This window comes from Dromaius novaehollandiae, chromosome 5 (assembly GCF_036370855.1).
Source record: "Dromaius novaehollandiae isolate bDroNov1 chromosome 5, bDroNov1.hap1, whole genome shotgun sequence".
NCBI lineage: Eukaryota > Metazoa > Chordata > Aves > Casuariiformes > Dromaiidae > Dromaius > Dromaius novaehollandiae.
The window spans coordinates 27,570,103-27,596,642 of NC_088102.1; the positions used below are offsets into that span (position 1 = coordinate 27,570,103).

At 41.3% G+C, this 26,540-nt stretch overlaps 2 protein-coding genes across 6 annotated transcripts in view; one reads left to right on the top strand and one right to left on the bottom strand.

The window, feature by feature from the left end:
• The window catches only part of ENTPD5 (ectonucleoside triphosphate diphosphohydrolase 5 (inactive)), a 27,213-nt gene extending 9,418 nt beyond the window's left edge, over positions 1 to 17,795 (top strand). For all 5 annotated transcript variants that reach the window (XM_064512342.1, XM_026120415.2, XM_026120414.2 and 2 more), the window contains exons 4-14: positions 1,422 to 1,565; positions 1,789 to 1,864; positions 3,417 to 3,452; positions 4,378 to 4,466; positions 7,138 to 7,217; positions 8,744 to 8,805; positions 10,287 to 10,388; positions 11,279 to 11,419; positions 11,758 to 11,814; positions 13,644 to 13,759; positions 13,968 to 17,795. In XM_064512342.1, coding sequence (XP_064368412.1) covers positions 1,422 to 1,565; positions 1,789 to 1,864; positions 3,417 to 3,452; positions 4,378 to 4,466; positions 7,138 to 7,217; positions 8,744 to 8,805; positions 10,287 to 10,388; positions 11,279 to 11,419; positions 11,758 to 11,814; positions 13,644 to 13,759; positions 13,968 to 14,054 — 990 coding nt within the window. In that variant the 3' untranslated portion in view covers positions 14,055 to 17,795. The remainder of the gene's footprint in view (positions 1 to 1,421; positions 1,566 to 1,788; positions 1,865 to 3,416; positions 3,453 to 4,377; positions 4,467 to 7,137; positions 7,218 to 8,743; positions 8,806 to 10,286; positions 10,389 to 11,278; positions 11,420 to 11,757; positions 11,815 to 13,643; positions 13,760 to 13,967) is intronic.
• Positions 17,796 to 18,328: 533 nt separating this feature from the next.
• Positions 18,329 to 26,537, bottom strand: COQ6 (coenzyme Q6, monooxygenase). The gene is made up of 12 exons (XM_026120412.2): positions 26,317 to 26,537; positions 25,140 to 25,274; positions 24,339 to 24,397; positions 23,658 to 23,781; positions 23,086 to 23,216; positions 22,604 to 22,711; positions 22,438 to 22,500; positions 22,024 to 22,131; positions 21,423 to 21,625; positions 20,239 to 20,354; positions 19,652 to 19,818; positions 18,329 to 18,496 (listed from the first exon to the last, which is right to left on the bottom strand). The coding sequence occupies exons 1-12, from the start codon at positions 26,495 to 26,497 to the stop codon at positions 18,467 to 18,469; spliced, it is 1,425 nt and encodes a 474-aa protein (XP_025976197.1). The 5' UTR covers positions 26,498 to 26,537; the 3' UTR covers positions 18,329 to 18,466.
• Between the last annotated feature and the right edge of the window lie 3 nt (positions 26,538 to 26,540).

Consider the following 26,540-nt stretch of genomic DNA (forward strand, 5'->3'; position numbering starts at 1 on the left):
AATTTTTGCTTAACAAAACAGAAGGGGAAGAACCATTAAGATGCACTGAACTGGTAAATTCAATCCTTAATATTTCTGAAAGTCCATTCTATGCCTCTGTCGTCAGACTTCTAATAACTTGACCTTATTTTTTTATTCTTTGCCATGATTTTTGGAACAACAGCTTGGAAGCCAGAGCTCATGGAGATCTAGGACTCCCTTCAGTCATGCTCAGTTCAAATACTTTATTACAGTTTTAGCTGAATAATGATTTAGGTACAGACAATTACTCAATTTTCCAGTGCCTTAGGGCTTTTGTTTTTGCTTATATATGGTGTTTTTCAAAGCACAGTTCAACAGTTCCATTTTCCACAATTAGATATTAATGTGTAATTTAACTTCATTACTTAATTTCTTATTACAATTTTAAGTGCAATCTTCTTTTTGAATGGGGATGGTTGTGATTGCATGCGCAATACGCTTGTTCAAGGTTATTCCATTTAGTCAGGAGTCAGAGGAGATGAGTAACAGGGCAGACAGAGCTACAGTAATCCTGTTGTTCTGATATTTGGGGCTAGTCCTGACATGGAATACCATTTTCCAGGTCCCCTGTGCTGACAGTAAGCTCTTGCACAAGTTGGAAGTGCCAAAGAAATGATACAGTAGATTCTGTCCTTTTGTGTGCTTTAGTGGTCTTAGAGTTAAGGACAACATAGGGCAAGCTTCAGGTTTTTCAGTTTGCTCCGCTGCACTCAGTGCTTGTCTTGCTACAGGAATTTGTGTGTGAAACTTCAGGTAAGACAATTTTGGATTTTTTCCAATTTCGATGTGATCTTGCATTTGCAAGAATCTGCCCTCCCCCCTCCAAAAAAATTACTAGAAATTTCACAGGAGAATGTTTATTGCTAATGCCAAACTGCAATTGTTAAAGCAGTGTAAATTGAGAGCCAAGCAGTGATATCTGTACCTCAGATGGTGCTGTTCCACAGCTGGCATTTTAATTACACTAATTGCTATGGACAGATTTGAAATTCTTATATTGCACTTAGTGAAATCTACAGACATTCCTCCTGACTTCTTTCTTGTGCAGCTTCAGTCAGTAATTGCACCATTTAGTTTCATTGTATTGCAAAATGTCTAGGTTTGTCAGATGCTCAGTTCCCTCTCCCTCCATTCTTTCCAAAAATACTTTTCATGAGCAGTGAAATTTCTCTCTCCTATTTCTAAAAACATCTGACCTTCCAATGCAGATAGCCCCTCTAAGGTTTTTCTGAGATGCCTAGTGCTGATAGCTGACAGGTTTTTATGCTTCCTCTGGGTGAGATATCTTTTGCTATGGAGTACAGTTTTCACTAGTGTTAAAGGTGAATGGAGAGGCTCATTTTCTGATTTCCTCCTGTAGGAGGAAACCATGAGGAAAAACAACTTCCCTTTCTTTTTAGGGTGCTGAAACTGTCAAAAGATTGCTGGACATGGCCATAGATGCTGTGCCACCTCATCTCTGGAAAAAGACCCCAGTGGTGTTAAAAGCTACAGCTGGACTGCGCTTACTGTCAGAAGAGAAAGCTCAGGCTCTGCTTTTAGAGGTAATATTAAGATCTTTCAAATGCAGTAGTGTTGCTCTGCTTGTTTTGTGGTGGGAGTGACCTAGGATACTTGTTTCTTTCTTTCCTGGTGCCTGGAAGAGTTTTGTCTACCACACATTCTTGTCTCCTTTTCTACTGCTGTGAAGAGGAAAATTTTATCAGCCACCATCAGAGCAGAACAAGACTCTAAGACTAAGGAATCTAATCATTTTTCTTTTTTCAGGTAAGAGAAGTCTTTGAGGAATCGCCATTTCTTGTTCCAGAGGACAGTGTGAGCATCTTGGATGGGTCTTATGAAGGTAGGTTTTAGAAGGGGGAAGAAGTGAAAGGGAGATGTTGATTACTTGGTCATTTGTTAGGCTACAAATACAGATACAAAAAGAGGTTTGAGTTAGTTAAATGATACATTATCATCCAAAATGTAGAGCATCATACCAGAAAGGAACCTCATTCCTTGGCCAGTCTCGGAAATAGGTATGCAGGCAAATGCAGGCTCACCAGCTGAAGCCTGTTCGAGGGCACTTGTGGGAATGAAGATGGTGTAGTAGTCCACCTCTGGAAGGCTACATGATGATGTATAGCAAGCTAGGAAGCTTGTGGAAAGTGCCTAATAAATTCTGCAAAGATCAGCATTAAAAATAGTTTAACAAATAGTCTGTTATGATTAGCTCATCAATTTTCAGGTAAGCTTGGAGGCACTGTGAATGTTAAAGAAGAAGAATAATTGGCAAGTATTAAAAAAATTAGAGAGCTAGGCAGGTAATTTTAAAAAATCAGCTTGGAGAAATGCAGCTGGTAAAGTAGCAAAGGAAGTAACCTGAAATACAAGCAAAAGTGAAATATATTGTAGGATGGGAATGAATCATGATTTATAAATGATTTTGCAACACAGAACAGACTAGTGTAACATTTTTTGACTGCCTATCGAGAAATCTTACCTTAGAGAACAAGCAGGTAATAATCCTTCCATATAGCTCTGATAAGAGCCATCCGTGGTGTTACATTCCATCCTGAACAATTTGTTACGGCAGATATATTGCCAATTTAGAGGGTGCTCAGGGAAAGAAGAAAGAATCATCAGGAAGCTTAAACTACTACTACATGGAGTAAAGAAAGATGGAAAAGCCAAATCTGTCCCTATGAGCCAAGAGAACAGGAAGAGAAACATGAAGTCTACCAGTATTTGATGGAGCATGGTGCAATGCATAGTATGTCATCAGGTGAATTGTAAGGTAGGGAGGAGTGTTGTATTGACAGGTGGCAGGACCAGGGAGGCATAACAGAGCACAGCGTAACCTGCCAAGATTTATTTAAAAATACCACCTCTTCTACTGCTGCATGTTCACCTACATTTGGGTGCTAATCATGCCAGCATAAATGCAAGCCACTGGAGTCAAAGAGGAGCTGTTCAAGTTTTACTGGTTGCCACTATGTTCTTAGTGTAATTACACAAACTACAACATTAAAATACAGAGCAGCATGGATGCAATTTTCAGATTACGAATGGAAATGATGAAAAAAAATAACAAATGCCAAAGGAAAATTGTACATTGTGTAAGCTCATTACTTTTTTGTATATTGTTTGGATTTTGGAACTGATTTTTGTGCATGCTACAGTTGCATAGGTACTACAAACCTACCTGTACCAGCTTATGAGCTTTTAACAAGTCAGTAATGCATCATATCGTTTAATTAAAAGCTTGAATTAATCTCTGAAGCATTTGTGCAGCTACATTGCCTTAGTTATGGCTTACAGGTAAATAAATAATGTGCGGAGGGGAGGTAAGAGTGGACAGGAGGTCATGGGCGTATTTGGTGACTTTTTTTTTCCCCCTTTTTCACTCTTTGCAGGTATTTTAGCCTGGATCACTGTGAACTTTTTGACAGGTAGTTGATTCTGTATAACTTCTCTCTAAGTGTGAACTAAGTCTCTTCTTTGGAAGTGTTTGCCCTAAGTTCCTCTGCCTTGGTTGCTGTGTCTTCCCTTTTCTCCCCACTCTGGCAACAAGGCTAATACAGTAGACTCTCTTGGGCAGACCATGTCTCAGAGGCTGAGCCACATCTGAAGCAGGAGTCTTGATCCAGAATCTTCAAGACTGGAAGGCACAACTGCTCTGGCAGCCGGTTTCTCCAGCTCATTGGGCAAATGGTACTGCTAATCTGTTAGAAGGTGGGAGGCAGGATTCTAAAATGTTCTTCATCCCAGTGTGAACTGTGCAACAAAAACTCTGTAACAGGGAAAGTGCTGGTACTTTAGCCCTGCTGGCCCTAAGTAAGTTTCAAGAATGCAATCCAGCAAAGAGAAAAGAAAGTCAGTACTCTGAAAGATACAGGAACAAGCAAAAAAGCTGCTCTGGCTGAAGAGAAAATGATAATAGCTGGTTTTGCTCTTACTTACTACCCCTTCTCTCCTACTGCTCTTGACCAGCAGCATGGTGGTTACAGGGTTTTTTGTGCCCTCCATGGGAGTCTTCTACAGGAGATACTTTGTCTTTTACTTCCAGCTTTTGCTGGATACCTAGAGATTTGTCTGCCTTTGTCTCTGTGGAGGTGAAGTTGGAATCAAAGAAGCAGGTCCTGTGAATCTTTTTTTAATACCTTGTCTTTGCCACCCTCTTCTCTGTTTTATGTGGGTTTTTTTTTGGGGGGGGGGGGGGGGGCTTGGGGGTTTGCTTTTTTGTCTTTAAAGGCCAGCTCATCCCTCCTGTATAGCTCTAATGTGATAATTTGTTGGTTGCCAGGATATGCATGCAGTATCCGCATTTTAGTGTTCGATCACTTGAGGCTATTCTGAGCATGATGTGGTTTGCAGGGCAGCTGTCTGGCCAGAACCAGCCCACTGTTGGGACTCTGGACTTGGGAGGAGCCTCAACCCAAATTACATTCCTGCCACAGTTTGAGGTGAGGAGTAGAGGCAAGTGCGTGGGCTGGGACTGCCAGGCCTGTGGAGAGAGAGACCTGGGCACCTGTGTGTTCTGTGCTCTCATTTTGTCAGCACTGGCCCACACAGAACAGCTGTGGTGGCCAGTACTTCTGTTCCCTTTGACATAAGCAGTTGACTGATAGGCATTTGCAAACAAAGGAGCCTGAGTAAGGAAGGAAGGAAGAAGAAAGAAAGAAAAAAAAAAAAAAAAAAAGCAAATGGATTTTAGAACCAGGCTGGGAAAGCCCTGTTAATGTGGATATGCATTTAGTATAAAATAAATGTAGAACACTTCCAGGGAGTATTCTTGCATTTTACAAGAAATTTAGGATTTGTTCTGGGTTATCCTTCTCCCCCCCAGTCTGGTATCAGATTCTCACTAAATATTGGTGGGGAGGTTTTCTGTCCCATGGAGCAAATGTCTCTTATGCACATGCAAGCTCTTCTGTTTTCTTAGTCTCCCAAATTCTTTTCATGTCCTGTGATAAATCCCCTCTCTGCCCACCAGTTCATCTGTGCTGGATTTGTCAGAAGTTCTGTAACTCTTTAGGATTAGGTTGAGCCTGGACACAAGCCTGAAGTTTGCATAGGAAAATTACATGGATACTGGATAGTGCAAGGGCACTGTATTATTCTATACCTTGATGTCAACTATGAAGTTGTTTGTGTCCCTCTTGCCTTTTCTGAAGGTCTCCTTTGTTTAACAAGTTTTGTTTACAGGAGTTGACATTTCTCGAATAGTGTTTGGGGACCACAAAGCACGTGTTTTTCATATCAGAATATTTTAATCTTGCAATGATAGGTCATGTTGAAACATGACATGCAAGCTTATCCTGTTCAGCAAAGCTGAAGTACTCTGGGCCTGCACTCTGTTTTGCGTTGATAACACCTGCTGAAGTGGGCACTGGACCAGCAGGAAGGGGTGTTGCATATCAGGGTTTTAGAGAATAAATAGACCTGTCAAGCAGTCAGGACTGCAGCTCAGGATTCAAATTTCTCCTGGAGCTTTGCAGTAAATGGCCTTGAGGGTTTGCTACTGACCAGGACCAGTGATGCAAATTAGTAGAGCAGTGTGGAGGAAAGGTCCACAGTTGCCTGCTTGTACACTGTGCCTGCTTCTAGCCCATACTGACAAGTTCACACAAGAAAGTGCATACAGAGCTCAGTATATTTTTGAAGGGTAAAAAGGCTCCTATCTCAAAATTGGTGAGGATTTTCTCCTTTGATTTGCAAAAGATTTTTTTTCCTCCTGTATTTTGAGGCAGATGCATTTTAGCTCTTGTACTCATTTTGAACAAAATACTATAAGAGCTACATTAATAAAACACAGATTACAAGCAAACAGGGGACATATAATGATAACTGCATAGAACTGGCTTTAAGATAGTCTTACACTTTTTATGGTGATATTAGCAAAGTTTTAAGAAATTAAAACCAAGCCATAATCATTATGAAATTCTCCCCTCCCATGCATGTTTTTATGAAAGTAAGGCATGGAAAAAAAAGAGCCAACTGTATTTGTCTAAACAATAAAAAATTCTGAGGCCCTTTCCTTTTTGAAAGCTTTGTGATGTAAGGCTTAGGAACAGGACTTAAAATTTGGCAGGGGCTGGGTGGGGGGTCAAGGGTGTGACTGCCATTCCTATGAAAATCTACCCAAAGCCCAAAACAAATTTCAGTTATTTGTTCAGGAGAGACTTAAGCTAAATACTGTCAAACCTGTTTTGAGCAGGCTTTTTGTCTAGGACTGTGTGATTCCAGATCTGTGTTCTGCTGCATTTGGTTATTTGAATGGTAGGCTGCAGGGAGTCTGCAGCTTATTCTGCTGTTTTGCCCAGCAAGTGTAGCAGAGGAGAGTGTTTGATGTGAAAGCACAGGGCCAGGAAAGGATAGTACAGTGAGGCCACTAGCAGAGGAAAGATGGAAACTGGGATTGAGACCTATGGGACGGGGAAGAAAAAGGAACAGTCAGTGAACCCCAGACTGGTTAAGATTTATAAGAATATGAGCGTTAGTCTGGCAAGAAGACAGGTCTGACTACCAGTGTGGCAGAGATGGATGCAGAGGGAAGGCTGTGAAATGAACAAAGCTGGAAGTAGTGAAATAAGAGGATAGTTTAGCGAATGCACTTAAATTGGGAGGTAAAGCAGCCCTAAGATTGGGAATGAATGGTCACAGTGTTTCTTTGAGTATCAGGCACGTCACTTAACTTGGGAGGAATCTGGCTTATACTGTACTTTGCATTTCTGATTCTTCTGAGTTCCTGAATTGAGACCTTTAGTCTGACTTGCAAAAGTTCATAGTGCTCATAGCACAGCTGACGTGTGGCGATTCTGTGTAAACATGGAGTAGCACATAAGTACTCTGAAAAATTCAGGTATCTTGAATTAGAAGATATTTTCATCCTGATCTGTGTTTCACTTCCTTGTTATATAATGAAGTAACGCAAAGATGCCTGTAAATAAACTCTGGTAAATGCTTTGCAAATACTAAAGTAGTGATGGGCAGCACTGGAAAACTGTTCTTTCTGTTCAAAGCAGATTAGATGAGTGTGCAGTAAACCCTATGGGTATGTCTACGATATTACATCAAGATGGCATTTTTCTTCATAACAGAAACTAAAAGATTTTTTTTTTACTTAATTTTTAGGAAACCCTGAAGCAAACCCCTGGGGATTTTCTTACCTCATTTGAAATGTTTAATAGCACCTACAAGCTCTATACCCACAGGTGAGGAGCTAAAAGGCTACAGTTTCCCCTGGGGAAAATCAGTCTTTCTGCAGCCTGCGAGATAACCACAAGTATGCTGTGTCATCCTATTACCAGCTGTTAGGACTGTGACTTTTTGACTAGATTTCTTATCTGCTTGAAACAGTTGAACTGGGATATGACATTAGTTGACTGGAAAGGTTCCAGGATCACAGTTAATGTCACTGAGAGAGAATACTACTGTATTGCTCAGATGAAGAGGAAGCTTTATAATTCACTGCGTTTTTGCTACTGGATTCAGTCCATGCTTTCCAGACCAAGCAGAAAGGTGGATATCATGCCCAGCAGTCAGAACTAAACCTAGTCAGAGATCTGGAAAGAGGACTTGGGACTTTTTTCTTCCCTAGTTTTTATTTCCAGATGGCCCATCTTATCAGCAACTGGATAAAAAGTAAAATCTAGACTGATAAAAACCAAAGAAAGAAATCCGCAGCTAATACAGACTGTGGAGTGTAACAGATTCTTGAACCAGTTTGGGGGATATTTGATATGGATGAATATAATTTTGCTTATTTAGTTAAGCTGACAAGTATCTGAGATGTCTCCGGTGATATCCAAAGAGTTTACTTGCATAATTTGTAGTCCACTGAGAACTCAGCCAGATGGTAGAAAGTTTGTCTCAGTCCAAGGCTAGTGGGTGAAGGCTGTCATCACAGTCAGTTGCAGACTATGTTGACTTGACAGCAAAGCTGGTTTAATTAGTCCTTCTCTCCTACTGCTTATATTTACTGATGTAACTAATTGCTGTATTGTACCAATACAGTAAATGGGATGGCTGAGATACTTGGGATTAAAAATCCTCTCCTGAAAAATAAGGGAGCTGGAAGTTAATTTAACCCCAATTATTTCTGTAAACATTTTTACTGACACAACTAAAGGGATAGGTAATCAGAACACACACGTGGAAATGAAATGCCAAAAGGTTTTTAATCCATCTGTGTTGCCAAAGCCAGCAGTTATGTAATGGCATTCTTATAAATGTTGGTAACAGTCCTATCTCATAATGAGCATAGTGGTATTCTGTTGAATCAGGTGGATTTCTGATGAAGGTTCATCCCCACACACACATTTAGTGGGAGGTTCTGCAGTTCTATTAGTTTTGCCTTAAGACCATGTAGTTTCATTTGTGTGATGCAGAAATGGGCATCCCATTCTCCATGTACGCCTCGCATACCTTTCTTCCTCCCTTGTATTTAAAACTCTTGTGCATTTTTACTTTTCAATACATTTCTTGTAGAAATGTCACACCACCTCTAACCACTTTCTGCAGTTTCAGATTTACCCATTTAACAGCTCTATGTAAGTCTTGGGTTTGTGTCATTCTTTTGGTACTTAGAATTATTCTGGCAAAGGAAATAGGGGAGATTGGTAGGAAGCAGAGAAAGGGAATCGGGTTTGAGTGTTCCAAGATTTAAGAAAAGGCTATGGGTAAAGCGTATTAGATGTTCAGGAACTAAAACCGTCATGTTTTATTTTGTTGTTTGCAGTTATTTGGGTTTTGGACTAAAAGCAGCTAGACTAGCAACACTTGGAGCTTTGGATATGGAAGGTATGTTAAGATGATAAAACACTGAAGATTTTTGAAGGGATGAATAGACTTAATCTATGCAGCAGCCCATTTCTCATCACTTCACTTCTGTGACTCATGCTTTTCTGTTTTCCCTAATATAGACCTGTCCAGAAACTGAGGCTACCACTTGTTAAGGGTAGCAGAATCCAGTGGACTATAGGACCTAAGGGATTCCTCCCCTCCTGTGGCCTCCTGCGAGGCTACTCCTTTTCCCTATTTCCAGGTCTAGTCAGCAGCAAGACTGAGCACAAATTCAGAGATGCACATGCCTGAACACACAAACATGTCCAGCCACAAGCACTCACACAGCTTTGCAGGCATCTGCATAAACACAAACAGCATGAATAGATCCTGTTCCTAAGGACTGCTGATTAGTGGAAAACCCCCTTTACAGGTCTCTCTGGTATCTGGCTGGCCCCGTGGGCCCCCTCAGACCTCCTGTTGTATTTGCTGACTAGTCTGGCTTGAAGTTCACTAGCTTATCACTCACTCACTCAACTGATATGCATACTTGCATTCACAGATCTTTCCAGTTTCTGATGCAGAACTTAAGTCTTTCCAGTATCCATGCCCAGACCCTGGGTGACTTGTCTGGTCTATGGCCAGGACCTAGGATCTTTCCAGATTCTGGCTTCTTACTTGCCAGCTACTCTGACTTATGTCCACTACTGGAACAAATTGACAGTCGCGCCAAAACTAGTTGGGAATAGAGTTTTTACAAGAAGATAGGACAGACTGCGGTGATAAGGCACAGGCCTCAGCCAGACAAGAATTACTAACGAGCAGCCTGCTTATATGCAATTGGCCCCTTTTATTTCCCCTTCCTCTCCATTTTGCCACACTTGCTCCTCCGTGATCTGTTTTGATCCCTCCCTTTCCCTGCCTTTGATCCTTCCCCTAAGCATCCCATAGTAAATTTTGCACACTCGCACAATCCACCTCAGACATTCCCCTAATAGTTTTGCTTTTTTCCTGTGAGGCCTGTGCTGGCCCTCGTAATTGTGTTTTCTTCTTATTTCATTACAAAATTTCTGGTTGAATCAGAAAGGTTATACTCAGTGGTTCCTGTAGTGGCCATTGATGGGTGTTATAGGAGTTTTGGTCTTTGTTGCTGTCTCAGTCATCTGCTGTTTGTTCAGGTTTGTGTATTTGTGTGTTTATTACCTCTCTTGTTTCTTGTCTTCTGCGTGGAATAGCAATCAGCCAAATACCTTCTACCATTTATATCTCATTAACAAATGACAAGTCCAGCTGCTCTGCAGCTTGCAGGACAGAGTGGGCACAACTTTTCCAGGCTGAGACTGCTTATTAATCCATAATTCAGTATCCATCAGTTCAAATTTCCTTAGCTTTTGCTTAAAGACTTGAGTGAAGGCTTTCAGCCTGTTCTGTCCTAGTTCTGCATATTGATCAATGATTATGTTAAATTTGATTCTTTCTCTCCTCTGGTTTCATTCCAGCTGTAGATGGACGAATGTTCCGCAGTTCTTGTTTGCCAAAGCAGCTGGAGGCAGAGTGGCACTTTGGGGGAGTGAAATACCAGTATGGTGGCAACAAAGAAGGTAAACTAAGGAGGCTTGTTGCTCCTTTTAGGATAAGTCTCATCTCCAGAGTCTTTGCAAACACCCCATAGTTGCTTTGGATTATGAAGGATACCTGTCCAGTCATAGATACGGACTTTGATGTGGAATTCTTTTGACAGAGCCAAAACAAAATCTGGAATGATAAGAATAGCTGGCTTGCACAGGCTGTGATCTCTTATTACAAATGCTTTCTTTATAGGAAGTGTTAGTTACTTGTGCAAATAGGATAGTATTTTCTGAGGCTTTGAGCTAAGTGCAAAAACCCTGGCTGTGTTAGGGTACAGTAACTGGCCGGCCAAAGTGTATCTCACTTGAACTATTTCTTAACTTCTTACTGTCCCTAATGCTGGATACAGAAGATGAAGTTGCTACCATCAGTGACTAGAAGAGACCCCCTTTGGTTACGGACATTGCTTTGCTTTGCAATGGGGAACATGAGAGCTGTGTTGCAGGTTACACATGTGGAGCGGAGTCAAAATTACAATATGATGGGGATGGAAAGTAAAGTCTTATCTAGTAGGTGATAGTAAATGTAAATGAAGTACTGCTGACCACAAAATATAACAGTGGGAGCCTTGCCTTATATGGAGGGAGCTTTTGGTGCACATGCACTAGTCTGCTCACTGCACCTTTCAGATGTTGCTATGATTTGCTCTAATTAGTACCAGTTGATGATGGTGATACAGGGTCCTTGCTGCATCCAAGTACCATGCTGGACTACCGAAAGGATACCTAAGCTCTTTTCACTTCTTTTGATTCTTTAATTTCTGCTTTGTTTTTAATCCTGTTGTGACTGAGTCTTCCACATCCTGATATTCTTCTTTAGCTTACCCTTTTTGATTTACCCCTGACTGTGTTTGTCCTGATAGGAGAAACAGGATTCAAGCCTTGCTACTTGGAAGTACTCAAGGTCATCAAAGGGAAACTGCACCAACCAGATGAGATTCGGGGAAGCTCCTTCTATGCTTTCTCCTATTACTATGATCGAGCTGTTGACACCAACCTGATCGGTAAATTGGCTTGGGGTAATCTACTACCAGAACATAGATGGAGGAACCCTGGAGACTGGATCCATGGGGAGCAGGGAAAAGGGAAGGTATTCAGAAAGAGGAAATGCACAAGACACCTTCAGGAAATGGATATGTATCCCTCAGTGCAGTTTGTTGTTCAGAGCTCAGCAGATGAGACTTGTGCTCTGAGCTCCAGTTATACTTGCAGCTCTGTTCTCTGTAACAAACTGACCTCCTTCCCACCCCACCCTCACTGGTTACATTCCAGTGTCAATTTAAATTTAGAACTCAAATGCTTTCAGGTCTATGATGGTGTTTTCTCACCTCTTCCTTTTTAGATTATGAAGAAGGAGGAGTTCTGAAAGTGAGAGATTTTGAAAGAAAAGCCAAAGAAGGTAATTTTCATGAGATCTGGGAAGTCGGTGGGAAAGAGAAATCAATAAAAATATGAACATCTATATGTTAAACATCATGCATTGCATAAATATATACATATGAATAGATAAAACCACTGTTCCACACTCCCTGTCCTGTCACCCATCTTTTATTAGCCAACATCCGTAACAGTTGTAGGAGACAGTATTGAAGAACAGTGAGGGGGACAAGAAGTGTTAGCTACTTTACATTTCTGTTCAGGAGGGGAAGGAATTTCAGTTTCTTTTGTGCTGACAGTAATGAACTAAATTTGCTGTATTGTAATCAAGACTATCTACCAAACTGCAACTCTCTGAATTTAGGAGAACACTGACTTTCATTAATCTATCACCTTAAATTCTTTTTAATTCCTAATAAAATGGAGAAAGAGAACAAGACAGTACAGGCTGTTTAAGAATGGCTTTTGCATTCCCTTCCTTGCCTGCCTCTGACCCTCTTTTCCTAAATGCTTGTTCTAGTTTTGTACCTTCTCCCAGGAAAAGAGGAGTTCCCACCTTCCTGAAACTTGAATTTAGTGTTTACAAAGCTAGTGGGATTTTTTTTTGCTGAAGTTGTCTATCCAAAATTGAATGCTGTGCTCCTGATAGTTAGAACTTTAGCTTAAAGAGCAGTCATTACCTCTGAAGGCTGATCATCCTGATGACAGATATGGTCTACTAATAATAGTCAGAATATGCTTAGTTACGTCATTCAGAGCTGAGCTTTTCTAAAATATTAAAGTGATGTAGGCCCTAAATTCCAATGACTTTTCAGTTAAACTTAATCTCCCAAGTAACTTGGATGGTTTTGAATAGGGGAATTGGACTCTAAGGTTTGGCGGATTTTTTTTTCCCTAGCTACTGAGAGAGTTTATTTCCAAAGATACAGCTAAGATGTGATCTAACACTTTCTGAAGCCAATGAAAACATTCAAGTTGATTTCAATTAGTAATTGACTCAGTGTAGCCCTTAGGGACTAGGTGATCTTTGTTCAAAGCTTTTCTAAATAGATTAGCACATCTATGCAAGCATGTTACGACCTTGAAAATGAGACTTCCTGAGAACAGGTTAGACTAGGTCTAAGTTCTTGATCGACTGTTGCTGAAACTAAGAAAAGCTATTTGCTAGACTAATCCATTTTATAGCATAAAGCCATTTATTTAGCTTTAGATCATCAAGAGATCAATTCTATGATCCTAAATTAATGTTCCTTTCCAAAACGAAGTGAACTGTGCTGTTGATTCTTGTAGAACAGTGCAGTAAGCATCATCTTCCAGACCTACTGTTACTATAAATCCATTTCCTACTCACTGTAACCTTTGCTGTGGAATCTTGACTTAGCTACAGCAACTGACTGGTTGTTTGGAAAATACTCTTTTATGTGCTTGGACTTGTGCGGTTGAAAAAAATGAAAGAAGCTGCTAAGCTAAAACATGGAATCAATCACTGCAGCCATTCTTGGAGAGTAGGCGAAGAAAAAAAATGATGCTGTGTTCTTGGAAAATTAAGTAATATTTTTTCCTGCCAGTTGTCAGTTGAACAGAGGTTCAGACATCAACAGAGCTATATGGACTATGTTGCTGTAAAAAAAAAGATTTACTTACAGTGGAGTTAAAAGAAATTAGAAGTACTATATAGTCTACTCTCCAACTTTAAAGAATATCTGTGTAGTTATATTATATACTCAGTAATCAAAGTTGGAGGTGTTTAGTAGGTTTTGGCTTGAAGTTGGTCGAAATGTATAATTTAGACAAAAGTTCCTTTATTTTGCTGAGTGTTTTTTTTTTTTTTTCCTTTCCTTCCTTCTGTAGTCTGCAATAACATGGAGAGGTACAACTCGGCCAGTCCTTTCCTGTGCATGGATCTCGCTTACATCACTGCTTTACTAAAAGAAGGTTTTGGATTTAGGGACAGCACACTCCTGCAGGTGAGAAAAACAGTTAAACCTCAAAGCTGGCTTTCCAGTTTCTCTATCAACCAAGGTGCACTAGTTCATTTTTCTGGCTGACTAGCTACTGAGGTTTTTCAGGGTTGTTGCATGTAATTGCTGTGATCTGTGGCAACCTGTGGATCTAGAGAGCTGTTGGAAATGACTGACAGACTTTTCTTCCTGACTTACTTTTCTTCCTTTATAGTTAACAAAAAAAGTGAACAACATAGAGACAAGCTGGACTTTGGGTGCTACTTTTCACTTACTGCAGTCTCTGGGGATAACCTATTGAGCTGTAACACTCCTGTGGACTTCGGCATTTCTGAAAGGCTGAGAAAGCGAATCGAAATCTCCAGGTACATTGCTCAGCTGGAGTCAGTCACAGGTTACAATATGGACCAAAGCTGTAGAACAGATCTTCACCCAAGACTGGCATCTTGCATAATGAGGGCTGCCAAGGTGTGATTTGTAATTGTGATTGCCATAGTGTCATCCAGAAGCTGCCGTCTGAAAGTCAAAAAGGCCTGAACTCTATCAGAGCATCTTAAAGTTGATTGTATGCAAGGGGCTCACACAGCTTTCACCAGCACTTTTGCATAGGCATCCCATTGCTAAAAGCACACGGTGCCTGGCATGTGGTGGTAGACTACAGACATTTGATTTCTCTCCCTCTCCCTTTCTTTTTAAATGCACAGAACTGAAGTTTGGTCATGAGATCTTAAATATAGAAATTAAAGATGGCATCAACAGTCATTCAGAGAAAAGTGAGCTTCCCTAGATGCTGCCAGCCTTAGAGTTCGAAGCACCTGGCTGTTAGCTTCACTAATACATCGCAAGAAGGTGCCAGTCTTTCAAGGGATCTTCTGTAAGCACCCCTTGGGCATGGATTTGGGAAAGGTGTTGGGTTGTAACTTAACAAGCATTTCTTTAGGTAGCAGTAGTGTCTTAAGCAGAATATGTGCCCCTGCTTTTTGTGTTCCTACCTTTGTGCTGCCCATTAATTACACAAGACTGTGCAGCCATACAGTACATCTGACTACCAGAGCTGATAACTTGATCCGTTTCCCATGTACTCATAACACACAGTTGTGCTGGCACAAGAAGGTAGCAATGCCAAATATTTAAACTCGGTTGCCAAAAGAAATGCTTGTCACGTTTTACCCACAGGGAAATTAAGGGTGAAATGGCTGATCTAATAGCTCACTTTGCCATGAGAGGCAGTTTTGTTTCTTTCTTCAGAGCAAGGCACTCCCACAGCCTCCTTTCCTCCAATTCTGGTGCCCTTTGGTGAACCAACTGATGACACAAAACGTGAGTTAAATCAGCTCACCAAAGGGTCAAGGCCTGAGCTAGCCTAAGGGAAAGGGGCACTGCACAGCCTGGGGGACTTTCTGTGGCAGTGAGCTGTTAGAACACCACAGCCCATTTTGTCTGAATACACTCCAAGGTGGTGTTTTCCCATCTGGAAGCCTGGCCTCATCCCTTCCTGCTCTCTCCTTAGGGACCTCCTCTGGATACGCAGCTGTGTTGAAACAGAACATATTTTTTCATTTGCTTAATAGATGAGAAGAGGGAGTGAGATGAATTAACATTAGAAAGAGCAAAGGAGAACAAAAACAGAAGTAGCTCTGTTTTCTTCATGTTAGCATTTGAAAGTTCAGTCCCTTAGTCTGTTTTAATTTGTAGAGCAAACTTGTTTTAAACTCCATTTCCCTTTAATTTAACATAGTGGAAGTCGACCCATATCAAGGTTAGGCAACAGTGTGTGGAGAAAGCCTGGCTGGAACATGCGTAGCACACTGTATGCGGCCATGCATTGCTCTGGGCCTATTTTTAATATATACAGCAGGGCTGTAGAAACAGGGTATCCAAGGAAGGGGTTGCAGCTGTTTAGCATTCTTACCCAAGCCCAGGATTTCTGGCAGGATAGCATGAAGCTATTTGAGTAATATTTAGAGTGACCCTTTCCATCTGTTTTAAAGCTAATATATAAAAGCAGTGAGAGAACAATGTTTCAAAGAAAGCATTTTGTCAGATAGAATTTTGATTTTCTTGTCTGGTTAGCTGTAGAGAACAGCAAGATCTCTAGACTACTTTGAGGCTCCAAATCCAGTCCTTACATTGTCCCGACTAGAAACATTTGTTGAGACAACTTTTCTACTCCATTAAATAGTTGTCAGCTAGCTCATCAGTTTGCTTATATTGAGTAAAAAAATGAATACCTTCTATTAAACATGGAATGTATAACTTAAAGATGAATTTGCCCCAATCTTAAGAACAGAGAGCTAGAGCTGTTACTGCCCATATGACTAAGGGAAGCTTTAATTCGCAGATCTCTTGCAAAGAACACTTTGTTTCTGTTAGGCATTTGCACTAATCCGTATTCCATAAAACACCTCTCCCACTTCTCTAAGACTCAAGGCTACCCAAACACTATCTTCTCTGCAAACTGGATTTGAAAACAATTGGTAATTCCCAGCAAGGAGAGGAAATAGTGCACTCATGCCCAAAGTAATCTTGCCAAGCAATTTGAAGACTTAAAAGTTGCCTTAGTGTGAATGTTAGTTCATTTCCTGTAGTTAACAGTGCAACTTGTATGTGGCTTATTAAACTACCCCCTTCTCATTTCAGACTTTGTAGGGCTAAGGTGCAGCATGTGTTTTTTGAACAAGTTCAGTCAGCAGCATGATTCCAAAGGGAGGGGATGCAGCTACTTGCACTTGTCCCACCCCTGATGTTTTGCTGCAAATTCAGGTTGTTTCTTTGAAATACTAAATGAGCATCCTACCTTTATTCCTCCTTACCAGAGTCCGTCTTGAGGTTCATGTTGGTAATTGCCTCTGTGCCACACCAAACTTCTTTCTTCCTCACTGGGAGCTTCTATTTGAACATGACGAAAGCAGTTGTAGAGTCTGGCCTGGAGGCTGGCCTGTTCTCAACCACAAACCTTTACTGCTCTGCCTGGTATTTGGCAAAATTTAGTATATGGTCTGGTCTACACAACAAGGTTACTGCAGAGGTATTCATTTTGTCTTGAGAGAACAATTTTATTGTTTTGTATTTTTAGAGAATACAGGTAGGATGAAGTAGTTAATAGCCAAGCTGCATTACTCCTGAGAACTAGCTAACTTAATAATCCAAAAGTCTTCTTTCTGTCTGAGCCAGTGCTATGACAAATTCTCTTACTTGATCTTGGGGCTAAGAACCATAAGCAATGAGGCTGTATTTGAAACGGGAAGGAAAGGCTGTATGTAAGGGACAAGCAGCAGCATTGTATCTGCCAACTGAACATACACTAGCCCTGAGGAATACTTAAGGGTTTGTTTTTGTCTGAAGGGAGGATGGACTAAACAAGACATACAGAGTAAGTTTCGTTTGTGTTCTTTGCCTCACACTCTGGAACTGCAAATTCTAGGTGGGAGCATCTGCTTTCCTGTACCAAAGTTGCATTAAATCTGAATGCTCAGGGCCTTCATTTGTCAGTGGCACAATTCATTAACTAAAGCATAACTGCTGCTCTCAATCAGGGGCCTGATCTGCAGTTAGAGCAACAAAAACTCAACTTGAAGGTTTATTTTGCAAGAAACTGTAGAATTGAGCCCCTACTGTTTACATCTGAATTACCCATGGTGGTTTGGGGATCTAGAGAAGCCAGTCAAGTCCTCACACTTACCTAGTGCAATGAGATTATTTATTAGCTTAACTAAAGACTAAGCAGCTTTGTAAGAGAAGAGTTCTCCCTGTTTTTTTTTAATCTTTTCCATAATGTCTTTTAGCCAGTCACTAACAGGAACTTCTTAATTTGAGTGACTGAAGAAGCACAAGAAAGGCTTTCAGTTCAAAACTCTTATTTAATTCTTCTTTTTCATGTTAATCCCTGATACTGGTTAGCTGTACATGTAAGTCTTGCCCATTAGCATTACTCAATGTTGTGTGAGTCAAATGTCTAATGCAGAAGGCTGGTGTTTGGAACCTAAGACAGAATCTCTTGAATGTCTATTTTAGTAATTAAAGCATTTTTAACAACACTGAAGACGCTGTGGTGAAGTTTTCTTCCCTAATGTTACTGTTGGCTTGCATCTCTTTCATAGTATTGGAGAATCCTTAAGACTAGCCACTTCCACAATAAACACCCCGTATTAAATAAAGTACCAAGAATGGGGCAGGGAAGAGGGTACAGGAAAGAGAGACAGATTAGAGCTTTAAAAAAAATCTGATATCCTGAATTGACTCTCTCCTGCTGTAAACTGTGCCCCCTTTCTGAGTCCAGGAAGTGGTAAGAACCTAGAAGTGACGTTAACAGCTTCAGAAATCATGCTGGGGAACACAAAGTAGTTAAGCAGCAAAACTTGTAGCTGGCAGTAGAAAGATCACATTCAGCACTGCATATGTTAAGAGATAAGACAGACAGCTATTTCCACTTCAGTCTTCAATTCAAAAGGCCTGATCTAAAAGCATGTTGTAAAGACAGTTCAGTGGCTGAAGACATTATGGTACCATAGGAAGAAAACCCACATCCTCTTGAGAAGAGTGAGCAGCTGAGACAGAAACTCTGTATAAACCAAGTGGATGGTGCAAAACACAGCTCAACCCCTCACTTTTATTGTTAAATCAAAATAACATCTTTCAAAAATTGAAGTCAGTCATAGTCCTTTTAAGGGTAATGCATTCACTGACAAGCTGCAGTTCCAAATTGACAACAAATCACTTACTGGCAAAAGCCACGATTTGCTCCTAAAAAGGGGGAGAAAAAAAGTAGTTTGTAAACTGATAATAAGCATACACTCTAGAAAGCAGCTATAGTCTCCTTCCCTTTCCCCTATGAACAACAATTCTTCCTCAGCCCTTCTAGTCACATGCAGAGCAGCTATCCCTATATACTAGTAAATTAAAGAAGTCATAGCATTCCCTTCTCTTTCCTGAGCAACACAGAACAGAGGGGTTACTGACAGGCTCTGTGCTCACAGGAGAGGTCTTCATTTGTTTTCTGCTTTGAACAAAGAAATAGAAAAAAGTACTGAGCACTGCAGCAGCAGTGTACTGCTCTCTTTTAGTACAACTAATAAAGACACCTTTCCAGCAGTAGCTACTGAGCTTTGAGAAATTACTGCTCTTCCATTCCTCTGGTGTCTTACTGTGACATAATTCAAGGAAAACACACCACCTGCATCTAATAGGAAAAAGGTTACTTGATTGGGGGGATAAAATAGTCAAATCTGGAACTGACAAATCTAACTTGAGAGTGCCTGCAAGTTTTGAAAGCAAGTGGCTTAATGAACATCATGAAATCACAGCAATTAGGTCAAAGCTGTGTGGAAATTAGGCAGTGAGGCTATAAACAGAAAAAGAATTTGTGGCCTTGCCTAGGCGCCTTTCCGGAATGCACGTCAAGGTTTCAGGTTTTCATTCCGTAGCAAAATAAAGCCAAAGACTTCTAATAAGAGACTACCTCTCACTAAGACAGCTGAAGTTTGTGCCTTAACTTGAACAGAGGTAAACGATCCATTTCTAGTCCCTGTTCTTCATGAACACTAATTAATGCAGTAAGGCTCTCTCCATTTCTTCTGCTGAAGTGTTTCAACAGCATACAAATAAATGTTTTGCGAGCCGGAAAGGGGCAGGGGGGGAAGCACTTACTATCAACCAGGATACAGAGAACAGACACTCAGATCCCAAGCCTCTCCCTATGCTGCAGGAGAACCCCCTAACTACTCAGCCATCAGTTATTTAGGAATTCCTTAGGCTCATTCTGGACACAAAAATTCAGTTTGAACAGGTTAACATTTTCCAACCAAAATGTTTCATTAAAAAAATCCTCATCAGTTTGTGGAAATTTAAAGAGTAATTTTGAAATTTTTGTATGGCCCTCACTAACATTAAGACTCTTACTTTGAGAGGAGGCAGGGCATTTGTTGCTTGCAATCCCCATGTCCTCAGCAACACCAAGGGAGCCAGCCTTGTGGAGTAAAGCCTCTTTAACGCATCAATAGCAGCTATCAAAGAAACATTATGCCTCTGACGTTCTGTCTCAAATTTTAAGAGATGTTTTAAGGATCCTGGAAAAGATAAATACCCATATTAAAATTCAACTGCCACAAACAATTTTGCATCTTATCTATATAGCTGTCTCCACAGACATCTGAAAACAAAGAACAGAGAAATGGTTCATCTTAGTAAAGATGTCATTCAGTCAGCTAGCTATTTTCATCTCCTCACCTCTACCATCCAACAGAACTATTTTTTTTTAGCAGCTTTGAGATTTTTGGCATGGAAACTGCATGCAAGATTCTAACTGTCCAAAACCAATGGACATCAGAACAGTTTTGCTTCAAACATGCTTGTGCCATTCAAACACAAGATAGCAGCATGCTTAACCTATGTGTGACTCAAACAGAAATAACTCTTGCCCTGATGTTAGCAGCAAAGGCCTGTAAGACTAATGATCTTACTGCTGCTTGGTTGTCTCAGATCCTTACCCAGATCTTTCCCGTTGAAGGCTGCTGCACTGAGGTGGTGTGCTAAACATGCAACATCACCAAAGCCCAGGTTTACACCTTGTCCTGCAAGTGGGTGGACTCTGTGTGCTGCATCCCTAGAGCAAGAGAAGACAAATTTATATCCCTTCTTGAAGGACCATAATGGTCCTTAGTTTCCTCCTCTGACAAGCTCCAGAAGGGATCAGTACAGCACTTCTCGCCTCTTTGCAATGAACACCACCTTACAGCATTATATATAATTTCTCCAGTACCCCTACACTGAACTACCTGACTGCCTCTCCAGTTGTAAGAAGTCAGATCAGGCATGGGACAGGCATTGATATTTCTGTAAGTAACACTGGCACAACATGAAGAATATCATCAGCATACTTCATAAACACATGTAAGCAGACATCATCAACACAAAAGAGAAACAGGATATCGTTGAAAAGATTCTATTATGTGCAGGCTTATCTGTAAAGGACAAAGCCAGACACAATGATGAGGGATTCAAAGTTAGAGAAACAAGGTGAAATTTGAACCTGAAATGTAAGATCATGCACTTGTCCATTAACAAGGAATAAAGCAGAGGCTAACAAGTTGGAAACAAAAGAAGCATCTGAGGTATACAATGCCATCCAAGAACTGCTATAAGCTACCAACGTACTACAGCTGTGCGATAAAAAAAAAAAAAGCACAGGCAACCTTAGAATGAAAAAGACGAGATATTTTCCCTTCTCTGTAGACCACTGTACAAGAGCCTAGGACATCCCATCTGGAATAATCTGTAAATTTTGTCATTTGTGTTCAAGAAAAGCGAGTTGAAAACTCAAACTGGTACAGAGAATGGCTGCTATGATGTTTAGGGAAGTAAAATTCCGACATGAGATACTGGATTGTTCTGCTGGACTGAACAATCCAGAAAAGGAAAATTATTACCTCCCAATTTACACCAAAAGCACACACAAGGGATAGAGAGCTACTCACACAACAGGACTTTGTTCATACGAGCAAATGATATAAATTGGTCCTGGATAAAGTCAAACTGAAATCAGAAGTGTATGTCTAACCATCTAATTTGTTAAATGGGAGAAGATATACAAATGGCTGCAGTGCCAGAGGTGGCTGTACTAACATCATGCCTGCCCTACTCACTCGCACAAAGGCTACATGGGGGACCTTACCCAATAAGGGCCACGCGGTGCTGGACATACTCTGTTGCATGCCCCATTCCAAGAGGAAACATAGCTCGGCTCTTGGGATCTACTTTGGCAACGCTTGGGGGCAGCTGACGGACTGCAGTCCCCGAAGGCCTCAGGAGTGAAATAGCAGATCGAAACACAGCCCCAGCAGTGTCAATGAAATCAGTGTGGTTTATGTTGCTCCACTGAAGCCAAAAAAAGAAAGCTTTAGATTTTACCCCAAACTGGACATATAGAAGAATCTGAGCTAGCTCCAAATACTGAATTTTAACCACTCAGACAAAACTAGATATTAGAAGAAACTGTCTTCATCATTTCAGGACACAGAAGTCTCCAATCAAGAAAAGTCTACCCATCTTTTGGAAAGTTAGTTCAGTCCTACTGTGACTTTCAGAACTAACTTAACTCAGTTATAAAGGATCATCCTTTCTTTGCTAAGTGCCTTTCTAATATCACCCTCTCCATAGGAAGGAACTTGAGAATCCACCTCTCCCATTGCTGTTCTTTAAGTTGTAGGATTCTATCATATTTCTCACAATTGCAACAAAGCTGGCCTCATATCTACCACAAGGCTGATACTCACAAAGGCAGAGTTGATGCTATCAACAAAACTTTCCTCATCCATGGTGAGAAGTTCTGATGCATGTTCATGTGATGTAGACCAAACCAGAGAGCTGGCAGTGTCAGAGAGCTAGTTAAGAAAACCTCAGTGGTCAGGATCAAGAGAAAAAGAAACAAAACCCCCAACCAATGCAAGAATTTCTCCAGTTCCCTTGCCACAGCAATCCATCTGCATGTTACTTTTCCAGCCCATATTCCACAAGTGGGAAATACCAAGGACAAATTGAGATGGCAGGAGGGGAAAACAAAAGCTATAAATGAAAAGTGTAAGGCAAACTCTTAAGAGAAAGAACCAACATAGCAAGGAACAGACAGAAGCAAAGTTACTAGAATAGAACAGACTAAAAAGTAAAAAAATCAGGTCACAGCATCTTACCGGGAGAAGTGCAATTGGCCCTGTGGGAAGGAATCTCTGCCATGCTACGTTATTGTCTGTGGCCTATAGTGGAAAGAAGCAAGGAGACAATTAAGACTTAGTGATCTGGTGTCCTCTGTTTAAGCTGTTCTGCTGCTTATGGAAGAGCCAATTTGCAGAATCTCACCTCAGACAAATGAAGAGTAGCCACCACAGCTGACTGGTCATATCGATGCTCAATGTTCTGAATTTCAGCTTCCTTACGGACCACAGAGTTATGACCATCCGCACCAATCTACAAAACAAAGAAATACAAGGCAACTTCATCAGCTGTTCCTAAGAAAGCCAGTATCCCAGTCCACAAACCTCTCTCTGCATGTAGACACATTTTTGTTTATTTAGAAGCAAAAAAAAAAAAATACCTCCCCCAAAAAACAGAAAACATGGCCCTTTCTGCTCTTGTCCAATTCAGCACAGTCTTCTTACATCAGTTTCAGAGAAGGCTAGGCATTGTGTGTCTCTTAGCATCTCTGACAAAGAGTTAGCCACTCACCTCGCTCAAGCCCTCCACGTGGGTGGAGCGGTACACACGGAATCAGAACCAAATCCAGTGGAAAGGACTTGGGCAAGAGATGGTGCCTGATCAACAGAAATAAAAAGTTTAGTTACCAGCAGTTTGGTCTGAAGTCTGCGTCCATCAGCTAATTCAATTTGGACCCAAGGGCTTGTGTCACAGCTGTGATAGGGAAGGGGCCAGGTATACCCGACTGCTCTGCTCCTGTAGAAAACCTCCACCCGGTCTGATGGGAACACAAAGTACCACGGTCACAGCATGATACAGACATGAAAGAAAGGAAATATCACTATAACAACAAAGGGCTAGGCATGTCTTAATGGCATACTAATAGATTACAACTCTCAGAACACCCAGAAAGAATAATCTGGCCAACCCTTCACCACTGCAAAGACTGCTCTGGATAGAAAGCTACAGATCTTTTCAGTACATCTACATTTTGGTGAGACTATGTTCTGGAGAAGCACACAGACTACACAGCTTGAAGAAAGTCTCATACAGAAGATAGATTTCCGCCCTCCCCCTCTCACTTCAAGAAGCTGCCTAGGTTTTAGTTATTTGTTAGATGAATTTTCTTTCCTCCTCCCATAACTTGGCATATGCAGTGGAAGGCAAGTCACTGAAAGCTTTCTGCAGTAAATTAAGTATTAAAGAAGTTGTCCACTACCTGCTACTGCATCTAACTGTTTCGTGAGTGCAGACATAACAACATCATTCTCCACTATGTAACCCATGTCATCTAAGTCGTCTTTCTCAAAAATGATCATGGCTTCCGAACAAGCATCCCACACCTACAAAGAAAGAATACATTACATGAAGCTATATGGTAAATAAGTGCTGTTTCTTTCAGGGATATCAATGAATTCATCGTAACAACAAAAGGAACCAGGCAATCTAGAAATACAGAACTAGAGAAAATGTCTGGATTACTGTCCATTTCCAGCTATTTAGGCACATCACATAATTCCTTTCATAAAATGATCTATATCCATCTCAAAAACTAATTGTAAAGATAAAAAGAAAGTCTTTTATCCCTACTTCCTGTTACATAATTAACACACAATGCCACCCTAACACCATTACCTTTATTTTTGTTTTTCCTGATTAGTTCCCCTGCCTCAATATCTACAGCTTCCATTAGGAATCAATCTTTCAGTCTCTAACATCTAGACTTTGAGAACACATATTTCTGAGAAGGCTGCCCCAACAAAAAAAGTAACAGGGAGTCATTAACAGCATGACTTGCCCTTTGCCAAAGAAGTAATAAACTTTGGATCATTAGTCTAACTACTGCTGAGAATTCAAATTAGACAGACACATAGCATATTTGTAGCCATAACGAAGGCACCTGCATTCGTCGAAATGATTTGAATCTCAGACTGCAGACATGATCCCAGGCACCAAAACCTAAAAGAGAAAGGACAGAAGTGCATGGAGATACAGGTTCGCATGCGACATTGAGACTCCCAAAAAACTGACATTCACTTTGAGCTCTCTCCTTGACTATCAGCAGTAACTTCTTTGCAGCTTGCCTAGACTCAGCTTTCCCACTGTGTGAGAGTGCTAGGTCTGTCTTGATACTTTTATAGCTCCAGTATCACATTATTTTGCTGTTAATACAAAACCAGTAGAAAAGACAAGCCAGGTTTCCGGGAGTGCTGTGACACGTGCAATGAGTTCTCACTGTCCTATCAGCTGGCAATAAAATAGAAGGGGAAATTCATGGCCATTGTTGTTCTGAACTTTTCTTTCTCCATAAGGAATCAAGGTTCAAATCTGCCTTTGGAAAGAAAATCAAGCAAGAAAAATGAGTTGCCAGACTACAGAACACTAAGGACGTGGAAAACACATACCCATTTTGTGAAGAGAGCATTCCAGATGCTGCAGAGAGCAGCTTAGGACCTTAGGCCTAATGTCACAAACATTTATGTAACAAATCAGATGAAGATACCAGAACATGGATCCCTGTTAACTAGGCAAGCCTGATTTAATTATCTCAATTCAGCATGTACAATACTAAGAAAAAATGCCAAATAACTTTGGCCCATTTAGGATGAAGGCAGCACATACTCAAAGGGGCCTTATTTAAACAAAATAAAACCAACTCAAATTTGCAAATAAAAATTCAAACAAAAAAAGTTATACTTACTGCTTAGGAGGGTTGCGGAACCTGGCGAGATGGAACTGACCCTGTTACTGTAACTATCTGGCAAGCGATCATACTCTTTCCTAGGACCAGCCTCCAGTAAAGCAATTTTCTTATCATGGAAGTGAATATCATGCCCTAAAATAAGCAAATATATGCTTTATTATAATATTCCTCCCCAAAACCTCATTTCTTCATTTTTGTATCAAGAAGTCCAATGTGTTTTGGTAATGAGATAGCATAAATGCAAATCTTTATAAAGAAAGGCATTTACAATATGGGCTTTGACTAGGCAGGTAAGACTTAGTATTTTTAAAGTTTATGATTACAGCCTGCTATGGAGGCTGACAACCCTTTTGCAGTTAAAACAAGGATTAAACATTTTCTTTTTGCATGACTTTTATGTTTTTGTGTAAATTTGTGGTTTTTTACTTACTTGTGTGTATTTTGGTAGGAAAGTGTACTTGAATACTGCAACACTTACTCCAAGCACAGATCACTTTTTAATTGGGCTTAAATGTAAATTCAATAATTAAAGGAAGAGATTTTAAAAAGAGAGCTCTTGCTTTTACTACTATACTGTTTATCATTTATATTAGTGTTGTCTTTATCAAGACATTACTTTGACAGTGGAACAGCACAGATATTGAAATTATGTATTGGTGATTTCAGGGAGAACATACTTGATACACTACAAGCAGCCTAGAGAATTCAGTGTTATGGCTACATTAAAAAAGAAGACAAGAGAATAAGGCTCATTGCAATGAGAAGGCATACAGACAGCTTTAAGTCAAGCTTGGAGCGCTGCCACGAGGAAAAGGAAATAAGGAAACTCCACAGCGGGATCCCCAACACGAGGATCCTTGGTGGTAACGGCAGAGTTTCTCATACTGTCGCCAGCAGGGATGAGAATTAAGGTGACCTGTAAAAGTGTCCCAACGCCCCGCGCCCTGACGCACGGTCTCTCGGGGAACCCCCCCGAATCACCCTCCGCACAACGGCTGAGGCAGCCAGAGCGGGCAACCCCCGCAACCCGGCACAGGGGAGCGCAGACCCGAGCGCCGGGAGCCCCGGCCCGGGGCGCTGCCGGCGAGCGACCGCGCGACCGCGGCCCCAGGCCGCGCCGGCTGCGCGGCGGGAGTGGAGGCCCGGCCCGGCGCGACGAAGGCGGCGGCCTTACCCAGCGCCGCGGCCATGGCGCTCCCGACCATGCCCCCGCCCGACACCACCACGTCGTAGAGCGGCGCGGCACTGGCACTGGCGTTGGCTCGGGCCGGGGCCCGCGGGCCGGCACCCCCCGGGCGGAGCCGCAGCCGCCCCCGCAGCGGGGACAGCAGCCCCCACCCGCACGCGGCCGCCATCGCTGCGGAAGTGACGACCCCACCCGCACACCACCCACCGCCG

Bases quoted from the DNA above. Each gene is read 5' to 3' on its own strand.
- COQ6 (XM_026120412.2), bottom strand. From the start codon at position 26,497: ATGGCGGCCGCGTGCGGGTGGGGGCTGCTGTCCCCGCTGCGGGGGCGG. The intron at 23,217-23,657 runs GTAGTGGACAAC...TGTTCCCATCAG, and splicing joins ACAGTTAGATGCAGTAGCAG to ACCGGGTGGAGGTTTTCTAC. The intron at 22,132-22,437 runs GTAAGATGCTGT...TTTCTTAACTAG, and splicing joins GGCCAATTGCACTTCTCCCG to CTCTCTGACACTGCCAGCTC.